The sequence below is a fragment of the Protomyctophum bolini genome (assembly GCF_963924005.1).
Source record: "Protomyctophum bolini genome assembly, chromosome: 13".
NCBI lineage: Eukaryota > Metazoa > Chordata > Actinopteri > Myctophiformes > Myctophidae > Protomyctophum > Protomyctophum bolini.
Genome location: NC_137874.1, coordinates 11,936,805 through 11,949,351, shown reverse-complemented (window position 1 = coordinate 11,949,351; position 12,547 = coordinate 11,936,805). Strand labels below are relative to the sequence as shown.

Genomic DNA, 12,547 nt, shown 5'->3' with positions numbered 1-12,547 from the left:
ATGCTTCATGTGGTCAGTGGAGGGGACGGGGGACGAGATTGCTGTGACCGTTCAAAGAAACTCATCCGTCATCGAATGCAGTTACACGTGCATACATTCCCACGCCCTCTCGCCTTGTTCTGTGGAGTGGTCGTTAAAGGTTTTGTAGATTTGTATTGTTATTAATATTATTATTCATAATTAAGATGAACATGAAACATGAACATGATAGATGAGTTAAATGTCTGACAGCCAATCGGACCCGCCCCAGTTCCATCTCTTCTCTCACTTGCTCTTCAAAGAACATAACAAGGGTTGGAGAGGTCAGTCAAACCTTCAAGTGGTTAATGGGGACGCTCAGGGTTCAAGTGGTTAATTTGAATTAATGTTCAGGATTGTGCTGTGTGCAGCACTCCTCCTCTTTCTCCTCTTCCTGCCTCTCCCACACTCCCAGAGGGGGATCGTTGGGCCTCCTCCACGCCCGGCCGTCTCCCCTACCCCTTCCCTCGGCCTCCCTGCCTGCGCCTCTCCCCGCCATCCCTCACTCATGGTCATGGAGCCTTCTTTCCTCCTTCTCTCACATGTCCCCTCGTCCCCCCTTCCCTCTCTCTCTCTCTCTCTCTCTCTCTCTCTCCTCTCCCCGCCATCCCTCGCTCATGGAGCCTTCTTTCCTTCTACTTCTCTCACATGTCCCCTCGTCTCCCCTTCCCCCTCTCTCTCTCTCTCTCTCTCCTCTCTCCCCGCCATCCCTTAATCATGGACTCAAGGAGCCTTTTTCCTTCTCCTTCTCTCACATGTCCCCTCGTCCCCCCTTCCCTCTCTCTCTCTCTCTCTCTCTCTCTCTCTCTCTCTCTCTCTCTCTATCCTCTCCCCGCCATCCCTCACTCATGGAGCCTTCTTTCCTACTACTTCTCTCACATGTCCCCTCGTCTCCCCCTCTGTCTCTCTGTCTCTCTCTCTCTCTCTCTCTCTCTCTAGACAGTCATCCTCTTCAAACAGGGGTCAGAGTTTAACACCCCGCCCCGTCCCCCCGTCCCCCGTCTAAGACAAAAGTCTGCTTCAAACTTCATATTTTTCACGAAAACAGAGGATGATGTCAGCCCCAGCCTGGGGTCTTCACATTCAGACACACATACACACACAGACACACACACACACACACACACACACACACGCAGACACTCGAAAATAGACCCCTCCGCATGGGTTTAGTAAAGAATTTACAAAGAAACAGCTGGCGGGTGGGGCGGGCATGGCAAGCGTGCATTTTTTTTCCTGCATTCTTCCAGCTATCTTATCGGTTTGTTGAGATACAGCGGCTGGTGAGGAAATTAATAGAGGACATGGCACAATGGAGGGTGAGTCAAAAACCCACAATGCTGTGGCGTTACCAAAGACTCGTAACACGCTGAGTGGACATTCTTGTGCATAGTGACCTGCTGTACATTACAACAAGGACAATCATTCTATTTATACATTGGGGAGATAACTATGTTTGGCAAATTCAGATGACGTGCACAGTGCACACTGACCAGACACATGCAAATTGCAAACAGACATGCACGCACAGAGATGGGCAAACACACAAATTGCCTCGTGTTGTTGCCAATCTGATCTTTGCTTGATGTTTTTCCAGGTAGTGTGCTTCCCGGAGTTTTGCAGAGAGATTTACAATCAACCAATTTACAGCAGCAGTTGTAAGATTGTACACAACATGACGCAGGGATTAAGACCTGACACTACTGGTTCACACAAACTACGTTTAGACACCAAATGGAAAACACTGACACATGAAGTCAGAGTTTGGTAAATTGATTAGTTAATCAAATTAATAAATAATCAATTATTACATTTTATATATATATATATATTGTATTGAAATAAAATAAAATGTACGTATGTAACAGTTCATGACACGTTAAATCTCTAGTACAAACCGCTTAGAAACGCTCATGAAAAAATTATAGGTAATTATTATGAAATGCGTGTAAACGTCCTACAATATTTGCGTCTGAGTTGAGTGTTGAGTATAAGCAAGGTAAAAGTAACTCAAATGTGTACTTACTGTAAGTACAGCACTTGAGGAAATGTACTTAGTGACTTTCCACCCACTGCTCACAACTGTATTATTATGTGTGTGGGGGGAAAAAGAACCTGCATGGCCTTCTGACTATATGTCCCTGTCTGTGAAACACATACAGCGCACTGGGATGGCCTTCTGACTATATGTCCCTGTCTGTGAAACACATACAGCACACTGGGATGGCCTTCTGACTATATGTCCCTGTCTGTGAAACACATACAGCGCACTGGGATGGCCTTCTGACTATAATGTCCCTGTCTGTGAAACACATACAGCGGACTATGGATGGCCTTCTGACTATACGTATGTCCCTGTCTGTGAAACACATACAGCGCACTGGGATGGCCTTCTGACTATAATGTCCCTGTCTGTGAAACACATACAGCGCACTGGGATGGCCTTCTGACTATAATGTCCCTGTCTGTGAAACACATACAGCGGACTATGGATGGCCTTCTGACTATACGTATGTCCCTGTCTGTGAAACACATACAGCGCACTGGGATGGCCTTCTGACTATACGTATGTCCCTGTCTGTGAAACACATACAGCGGACTGGGGAAGGCGGGGGAAAAGAAAGACAGAAACAAAGAGTAGTTGTGTGAGGAGGAAGGTCTGGGGAGTTTTCTTTTTATGAGACAGAAAGAGAGAGAGAGAGGAGGAGGAGGAGGAGGAAGGAAGAGAGCCTGCATGGGACCGGGAGAGCCTGTGGAAGAGGAACAGGAAGAGGAAGAGTAAAGGAGCCATGGTGGTAGAGGTCAAGGTTTATGACCGCGATAGGGAGAGGGCGCGCGCACCATTTGAATGGTCTGCCGACCATTCAAATCCTTCACACACCGATGGCGGAGGAGACCATGCAAGGCTGCACCAACCTGCTCATCGGGAGCAGTACGTCAGGAGTTAAAAGTGTCTTGCTCAAGGACAGTTCGACGCAGCCAGGAAGAGCTGCTGGGGATCGAACCTGGAACCTTTGGATTCCAAGACGGACGAGTCTAGTCTAACTCCTCCTGAGCCACTGCAGGCCCCGATCGACCGACTGATTGATCAATCGATCGATTATGTGTAATGTTTTTTGTTACTCCCTCTATAGTCTTGAAACATTCAGATCTATGTTAGTTCTTCTGTATGGGATATAGCATAAAAACGCTACCTCAGAGCGATATTGCATGCTGGCACATTTTGTGTTTCTTCTTTGCTATGTGCTGTGTTTTTGTTGTTTGACTTGCTGTGAAGAGCACAGAGACCCCTTGGGGGGATGTTGCACTATAAATAGAAAATAAAATGAATCTAGCTTATCCCTTTCAGAGCCTATTTCATATAACCATATATATTTTTAATTATTTACCATACATTATTTATTTATTCGTGTATATTAATAAATGTACCGTAGTATATTATTTATATCTCTATACATAATTCATTTGCGTAGCCTATATTTATTTGTAATGCGAGCTGCCTATAGCATGTATAGGCCTACATAATACATTACATTGTTGCTCCTTCACCTTCCCAGCTACCACCACTAGTATACAGTATACTGTATACACCACGGTGTGACTGAACGCAGCTCCCTCCAGCAGCTCAGCTTCCAACAGGGCACTGTCGCCGCTCCGCTATGAGCATCCGCTTGCATCATCACCCACCCTGATACCTGTTGAATACCTCAGGCCCTCCCATCCACTCCGTGGAGGTGTGGATGACATCATCATCACCACCGCTGTTCTACGTTCTCCGCACGCACGCGCTCATACTGTAGTGTATTAGTATAAATATCTCTAGAATGGCTAGCCTGTGATGAATGCATATAAATAATACATAGCTATGCACAGCCATTATATGAAAGGAATTATATTAGGATTTCTTTATTTAGAGTGAGTATTCTTCTGCAGGCTATATTTACTATTTTTATATTATGTTATGAATTTCTGCTGCTGTATATAGGAGGAACGTATTTTTCATGTTTTTTTTCCAAACAAACAAACAAACAAAGCAATCATGAATATTTTGAATACACAGTCAATCTAGGGCTACTGTAATGCTGTCTTTAATCCTGGGCTCAATAATATAGTTTGACTTTGAACCGATGGAGAAGATATAGCCTATAACCAGACAGTCGGAACTTCCCCTTCAGCTTATGCTATGGAAATACAAATTGAAAAGTATTCAAACTCAATAAATGCAGAGCGGGGGATTAAAAAGAGAGGACGTTACTCACAGCTTGTGTCGTTTGGATCCCACACGTGTTCACTGTTAAGTGTAATTAGTCCAAACTATAAAACCACTTCAGTGGCTGTGCTTAAAAGCTGGGCTCATCGTCGACATATGTCCATTCAAGGCGTGATAATGTTACAACTACAACCGTTACAAGCGAACTGACAGTGTGTGTGTGTGTGTGTGTGTGTGTGTGTGTTTGTGCGTACGTCTGTGTGTGCGCGTGTGTGCGTATGTGTGTGTCAGCCACCAGCGAGTGAGTCAGTCTGACCCTTAGAGTATATACTCTAAGGTCTGACCGCCCCAGTTTATACTTTGACTAGGCATCCTGATTCCTTTTTCAGTGCTACGCGGGGTCCTAGAGCTAGTAGACTAGTGTTACTCCTTCCAATTAACCATAACCTACTTACTGTCTGCTGGTAGTAGTAGTAGTAGTAGTAGTAGTAGTAGTAGTAGTAGTAGTAGAAGTAGTAGTAGTAGTAGAAGTAGTAGTAGTAGTAGTAGCCCCCGTAAAATCTAAATCCCCCACGCACCCCTGTAACCCCTCAATGTATATGTTTCTTTTCCCTTTTTATGATGATTTCCTTTTGACTATATAGTTGTGTATATTCGTACTCTCTAAATGTTTTGATGAATTGAAAATGGTGGGCCCTATTGTAAACAAGTGTAATGCTTTATGGTGTCGTCCACTCACTATTAACAGTTTTTGTATTGAGTTAATTCTTCAAACTGTTAATAAATCAATAAATCAATCAATCAGTAGTAGTAGTAGTTGTAGAAAACAACAATACTATTCATAATAATAACAATAATGCATTATTATTAAATCAATGTCAACATCATTGTCCAAGCAACAGACCAAAGGAGTTTAAAAGTAAAAGTCTATAAAAGTATTTCAAATTGGCAGCGTTTATTCCATCGTTTAATTTATTAGGATTCAGCAGCAGTATAGTGACGACAGGCAGATTTGGAATAACGAGTGTCGTACAAACTAAAAAAAAGCAGGGAAAGAAAGTTTGATATTGACCTGGGTTGTAAGAGTTGATAACACAGCTCTTGTATTTCATAAATAAAATAAAAAACACACACACATACAGAAATAATAGCTGTAGGAATTATACCTGATCCTTCAGACCAACACATGGAACCTTGTAGCTCTTACTAAATTCATTTTTGTTCAGGCAGTGTTGGAGGATGAAGAAAGTATTTTATGTGGATAATTAAACACACCTCAGCTCAGACATATTACAATCTATGTCACACCGCCGATCAAGATGACCCCTGCAGGAGGACTAGAGGTTCATGTTGACCTGGGAACGATTCTACAAATGTCTTCTAAATCCTGACAGTATTCTGAAAAACCCAAGATTATATGCAATTGGCTGCCGACCCCCATCTGAGAATATGTTGTTCCAGGGACCTCGGCCAGAAGCAAAGATTTGAGTTCCAAACTTTAGCTCTGAAAGAATATATATTCAAAGATTTGTGCCACATTTTCACGATTGTCCAAAAATAGCAGACCTACAAGCTCGTAGCGCGGCACTCGGTGCCGTGCTATGAGCTTGTAGATCTGCTATTATTCACTAGCATAACATAATGCTTAAAACACCAAAAGGGGTCCCCCGTCCAGAATGGGTTAATACTGAGGCATACAGTAGTGTCGGGGGCTTTGTCAGGGTACCTGTGTGCCCACTGCCCATATATGGAGATACCTGATATATGTCATTAGTATGCATATATCCAAACAATTTGACAGCAGGCACCACACTCATATCCATCAATCCTAGTTTGTCTCGCTGTCCATCCACACTTCCCTTGCTCTTTCCTTTATCCATCTCTCTCTGTCTCTCTCTCTCCTTCCTTCCCCTCTTTCTTTCTTTCCTCTGCAATGCCCTGTTGCATCACGTTGAGCTTTATTTAACTCACTGATGCCCCAACGTCAATTCTTTATATGAACTTTAAATACTTGGTAATAATGTTTTCATGGGTTCCTTCCGTTCGTCCATCCATCCTAACTTTTTTTTATTATTTCATTCAATAAATCTATGCTTTCATTCAGAATCTGGTAGAAAAGGCATGGCCGACACTATTCATCTTATCTATTTGTTCCATTCTGCCAGTTCAGTGCTAGTTTTAACTCTAAAAGTGTAACATTCATCATTTTTGTTGTGCACAGTCTGTGTCTGACTCTTTGAAACATGAAAGAATTCGTACACACCAACTGGCAGGCTCTTAGGAATGAACACACGCACAGACACACACACACACACACACACACACATGCGCTCGCACATGCACGCACACACACCACAGAGCAAAGAAACAATAGCACGTCAACTAAAAAGGCCAGAAATCACAAAGCGAGACAATGACAGGATCCGAGTGCTGCGTTTTAAGTTAGAATGAAACTGTATTCATGGTGTGGTGGACTGGTTTGATGTGGGAACAGCATCCCAGCTTCTATTCTGAGGCTCAATTTATACTTCATTGTATGACCGGTGTCACGCTCTGTATACAGCTGACCTACAAGCTCACAACATGTCACAGAGGCCATGTGTTGTGAGCTTGTACGTCTGCTATTGTCAGTGTCCAACACGGTACAATTTAGTGACCATTGGCTGATAATGGTCCATATCTCACCCCCCCCTTACTTTCCTAAACGTAAAAAAAAGAAGTGAAAGCTAAAACATCAATGTATTGTTCTAGTACGTGCTGGAAATTCGTCACTGTTTCTTTTTGTGTTCGGTTGTCTGTTTCCAATTCAGTTGAAAATACCTCCACGTTCCATCATGTCATAGTTCATTCAGATTACAACTTAGGTCACAGTGAGGTGGCGTGGTTGCTATTATGTGGCTCAACCCTTGGGGTGTAATCACACAGTGGATACTCATCTCCTGTGGTCATGTGGTGCTGCTGCTATCCCAGCACTGAGCGCTATAAGGGCCTGCCAAGGGCCAATGGCCACCACGTTGCAAGCTGTCATCCGTCGTAACCTTCAATCATAACAGGTTTCATAAACTTGACTCTCTGAAATATGAGTAACAATATGAGGTTATTTAATCTCTCGGGACAGATTTTTTTTTTCTTTCTTTCTTTACCAAATGTGTTCCCAGATTGTGAAACACTAACTCAATCCACTCCATGCTTAGCAGAGAACTGATAATTATGGCTTCAGAAAAACAACACAAATGCACATTTAAGTCAAATAAATGAAAAGAAAAAGAAAGGGAAACGGTATTGCTTTGGTTTCATATTTTCCCCACAATGTGAATCCCCTCTGGTGGTCAGATCATTCGTTTTAACACATGATCAGAGCAACACTGCCTGTATTGAACCATAAGATGATGCATTGTTGTAGCAGTATTATGGTGTCGAATGCGTGTATTTAATAATAATCCTCAGTTTTGTCTTATCTCTTGGTCTGTCTTCCTGTCACTATAGCTGCCTGCCTGTCTGTCTATGTGGACTGTCTGTCTGTCTGTCTGTCTGTCTGTCAGTGGATCCGAAGTGTCTCCCACTCTACTTTGTTATGTTAATATGCTGCCATCTGCTGGTAGGATATGGTTAAGGCATCCAACACAGCTTGGACTCAAGCCACTTCACCCAAAAAGATCCAATAATAGCCAGTAATGTGATGACTTGCTGAGTCTAAAACCAGAGACCTAGCCTATCTGCCGGTCATCAAATTATTGGCTAAGGAATGCAACAAAAACATAAAAATCTCCATGAATTCAAGGCTTCATGGGGTGTGTTAAAAAAAAAGGATTTTCTTTTTTGGGTGAACCAAAAAATTGCAAATCTACAAGCTGTTAACACGTCGCAATGCAATGGGTTGTGAGCTTGTAGATCGCCTATTATCCCCTAATGTTCACCCCAGAATAGGGACGCTAGGGTTCATGTGGTTAAAGTTAAACGAGCCCCATTTATAGTTCATAGTACGGTGGTGTCGCTTGCCAAAAACAGCAAATCCACAAGCTAACACCACGTTGCATCGTCAGCTCTTATCTGCAAGCAACACTGCCAATGCAATGGAGTAGATATAAAAACGCCTCTCAAACCTGACTGTCTTCTTGCCTCCCTCTCTGTCTGTCTATGTATCTGCCTCCTGTCTGTCTGTGTCTACATGTCTGTCTTTTTGTTTCCTGCTTTCTGTCTGTCTGTTGATTTAGCGCTGTATTGTGTACCCAACCACAGTAATTTAATCAAGCAATGATGAAACACGATTATTTTGTCTTGCAGTTGTGGTCTGATCAGATTCATGTCATGACCTGTTTGTTGCCCAGCTGACCTGGTATGGACAGGACCTGTGCAGTGTTGACAATTTACAGTCCATTTGTGATTAGTCAAACAGTTCTCCTCTAAACAGAGGATGAGAGGAACAGTAGCAGTTTTCTGTGTAATCCAGTTCCCCTGAGCAGAGCAGTTGGTTTGGACTGGGTCTGTCATCCTAAATGACCAACGATAAATCGAACAGTTCCTCTCTGTGTCTTGTCTTACAGCAGCATTCTTATGCTCTTCCACTGAGCCAAAAGGTTGAGCGTGGTTTGAGGCTTGACCCAACCATGAAGGATTCTTCATCAAACAGAAGCACTGCAATGGGTACACATTTCAGGGGAGTGTCTCTACTAGAACTAGATCATTTGAAAGAGTTCCTCTGAGCTTGACAATGGATCCTGGTTAGGTAGGCCTTACGGCTTACTGTGACACTTGGAGTAGGAGGTATCCTGATGGTCACTCAGCTCAAGAGGCATCAGGAGAGCGGCATCAAGCTACAGCTCTGTTGAGCCAGGCAGTCGTGTTAGATCAGGTAGGCCTTCTTGTGAAGGTGTGAAGGCTATCAAAAAGGTACAGTAGAAATCTGTGGCAGGCCAGAGTCATGTTGGATCAGGCAGACCTTCGTGTGAAGGCATGAAGGCTATCAAAAGGTGTTAGAACCTGCAGCAGGTCCGACAGCCGTGCGCTGTTGTCTGCTCAGAAAAGTCGGACCTGCTTCTTCAATTCATTTTTCTTCCACTGAGGCAGACAGTCGAAGGCAGACATGGACATCCCAAACACTCTGTAGAACTCTTCTGGAGACATATGGCGCTGGTACAGAGAGAGAGAGAGAGGAGAATGAACGATTACAACTTCCCTAGTAATGGCTGTCCACCATGTCTTTACTCTTTAGTAATGAATGTCCACTGGATGTCTAGTAATGAGCGTTCACAGCTGTGTCCATCCTTACCACGACATATTAAATCCTACACGGGTTGTGTATATAATATAACCACGCCCTGCTTCTGTGGCCAATGTGGCCAGTGCCTCTCGGCCTCTCACCTACAACAACTGTTACTCTATGGACTTGACCGTGATGGAGGCCCGCCGTCTGAAGCGAACTTGAGCCACGACGTGAGACACCACCGAGCGAGCTAAAGCGAGCGAGTTGCCACGTCGAACGTTGCGAAGTTCCCTTAGCCGACTCAGGGCCTTTTCGAGTTGCGACGCGATAGGCAGAGAACAGTAAATAATGTTCTGGCGAGAGCCTTTGCCCCAACTGCCACTCAAAGTGGCTACTGGCCAATCACAGCGCGTCCTTGCACAGCCCATGTAGGCTTTCGAAGGACGCGTCCTTGACTCCTTACCTCCAGCCTGGCTCTGTCAACATCACTAGGGAGACGCTGTTGTCCTCTGACATGGACCACCAGGGACTCATATGGGTAGATCTGGACAAAGAAAAGAGAGACACCTTATTGTTCATAACACTATCATAGAGTTCCTTCACATCGGGAGGAAGGAAGAGAGAGAGAGAGACAGACAGACAGAGATAGGGGTACGATGATATGGAGACAAATCAATGCTTGTAAAGCAGCTAGAGTGCTTTGTAGTTAAGGTGAGTTTATGAATGAGTAAGCAAGCGCGTGTGCGTGCGCGTAGGCGCCCCTGTGTGTGTGCAGGGCTGAGTGGGGGGCCGATTAACCCATTCTGGGCAGGAATTGGTGTTAGCATTACGTTATGCTTTAGCTATTGAAAAATAGCAGATCTACAAGCTCATAGCGCGCCACCGAGTGGCGCGCTACGAGCTTGTAGGTCTGCCATTTTTGAAAAATCGAAGAGCGACTGACATTTGTGTGCCGTCATACCGTTTACTCCCACGGCAGGCCAAATGGCCGAATGTGGTGGTTCAATTATGCACGCGGGGCGGGTGATAGTACTGTCAGTCAGTCAGAAGACTGTACTTTATGAATGTCATTTTGATTGTGCTTTCCATTATCCCTTCTCACAGAGGCACGGCCCTTTATCAGCGCTGACCGGCTCTGTGACAGTTCAGTACATTCGACAGAAGGCCTGCAACTATTTTCCTAGCAATTTCTCTATAGATTACTTTTTCGATTAATGAAATGACAGAGAAGCGCTTAGAAGTATATGTATGTGTATGTGTGTGTGTGTGTGTGTGTGTGTGTGTGTGTGTGTGTGTGTGTGTGTGTGTGTGTATACTATGTTAAAGAGTTCATATATTATGCTATTTTATTAACTTTTCGGTGTGAGGGTAGCTGTCAAGCAGCCAAGTTACAAATAAATAGCAGCAACTGCTTCATGCTTTTTGCCCAATTCTGCCTTACATGTAAACATGGAGAAATAAACCAACCATAAAGTAAAGTAAAGGTACAGATATTAATATTATATACAGATTTTTACTTGCTCACATCATATATTTAGATATCATATTCATTTTATCAGACACGCACCCTTCCTATTCAATCCCTTCCAACATCAAGCATCCGATCCTTAAAGTGAAATATCACTTTAAATGAATGAATGACTACTAATGTAGCTTTCAAGTAGTTCAGCTGTTCTTTCCACCATGTCGGGGTGCAAAATCTACATTGTTACATTTCAGTGGTACCGTATATCAACATAACAGATCCATTATAACAAAGAAGGAATTCTTCTCCTGCCATGATTCATTCATCCTCAATAGCGTCCTGGGCTGAATGACGCCATAACTCTGAACAGATTAGATCATAATTGGAGTGTGTGCCACTGAGCCCTTATCAGACAGATGCTCTAAAACATAAAGAGAAAGTCACCTTGCCAGCCTGCCTCCACTATTCTTCTCACAAATACTGTACACTTCCGTGCCAAGGACCATGTGCATGCACAGAACACACTGAAATATCTCCCTATTTTCTCATATCCAACTCAAAGCGCGTCCTGTGCACTATAAAGGACAGGCACAGAAATGATCCTTTCAAACATCAAAATGCATGAATGCAGTATGAAGCCTAAGTTACCATAATGAAAATACTATTACTACAGTATGTCCATTGTTGTGTCCTATTGATTCCCAAACAGGCAGTCCCCAAATTACTGTGGAGGGTCCCAGTTCATTATGATTATTTTTGCCCTTTTTGTGTGCTGTGACTTACCTGCTCTTGACGTTGCAAGGAGAGATGTACTCCATTGACCAGTTGTATTGCAGTGGCATATTCTGTATTTTGTTATTTAATGTGGAATGAAATGACAACGTCTGCTAATTCTGATGTCTTCACTGAGCATAAAATAGATTAATCGATGAACTGGTTGTGCAGCTATTTGGCAGAATAACTTACCTTGTACTCTGAAAAGAAAAAAGGAGAAGAGAAAAGAAGAGAAGAATTATATTGTGTGCTTTTATGGTCAAAGACATGTTTTACGTTGAAAATATTAAAATGTTGATGTTTTCTGGTGAACACTGACCTCTGATCTGCCAGTTAACAGCGTTATTACTGTCGTACTGGTAAAAGTCTCCGCCAGCACTCCCAGGCTGCAGCAAAACCACACGGAAAATAGATCAAATTTAACACAATACTGCCTCACGTGGAGAAAAGGAGGCACTGGAGCAACTCAGACAGTTTAAGCCATTATTTTATTATCAGGGTGCAAGTAAAAAAGTAAAAATGTTTTAAAAGAGTAAAAAAGCAGAGATAGGAGGTTTTTGACCACTAATCTAATAATAATAATCTAATATTCCGTCTGACTTCATTCATTCTAATCAATGATGGGAAAAAACAATTGTCTCCACAGTTGGGAGTTAGGTGGTTTGAGGTTTGGTTTGAGGATCCAATGGAGTTAGGAGGGTCAGAAGCGCTTTTTAATACTTTTCATTGGTTCAATATTTGTAAAACCCACACACAGACTAAAAGGGTGTTCATGGCACTGATTTATTAAAAAGTTAATGAAAAAATGGAGTTAGCTGGTTTCTGCCCCACACATCGACGATATGCAGATACACATGCAATTGTCATTTTCAGATTT

The 12,547-nt window shown here is 43.1% G+C and overlaps 2 protein-coding genes across 7 annotated transcripts in view; both read right to left on the bottom strand.

Moving 5' to 3' along the window:
• Positions 1-4,571, bottom strand: part of LOC308327151 (actin filament-associated protein 1-like 1) — a 34,454-nt gene extending 29,883 nt beyond the window's left edge. For all 6 annotated transcript variants that reach the window (XR_013965166.1, XR_013965167.1, XM_080780356.1 and 3 more), the window contains exon 1: positions 4,278-4,571. The gene's annotated coding sequence lies outside the window, so the exon portion shown is untranslated. The remainder of the gene's footprint in view (positions 1-4,277) is intronic.
• A 623-nt stretch (positions 4,572-5,194) lies between these two features.
• Positions 5,195-12,547, bottom strand: part of LOC308327225 (actin-binding LIM protein 3-like) — a 76,611-nt gene continuing 69,258 nt past the window's right edge. The window contains exons 19-22 of the mRNA XM_080780478.1: positions 11,990-12,056; positions 11,863-11,870; positions 9,895-9,975; positions 5,195-9,358 (exon numbers count right to left, since the gene is read on the bottom strand). Of these exons, the coding sequence (XP_080636604.1) occupies positions 9,245-9,358; positions 9,895-9,975; positions 11,863-11,870; positions 11,990-12,056 (270 nt within the window). The 3' untranslated portion in view covers positions 5,195-9,244. The remainder of the gene's footprint in view (positions 9,359-9,894; positions 9,976-11,862; positions 11,871-11,989; positions 12,057-12,547) is intronic.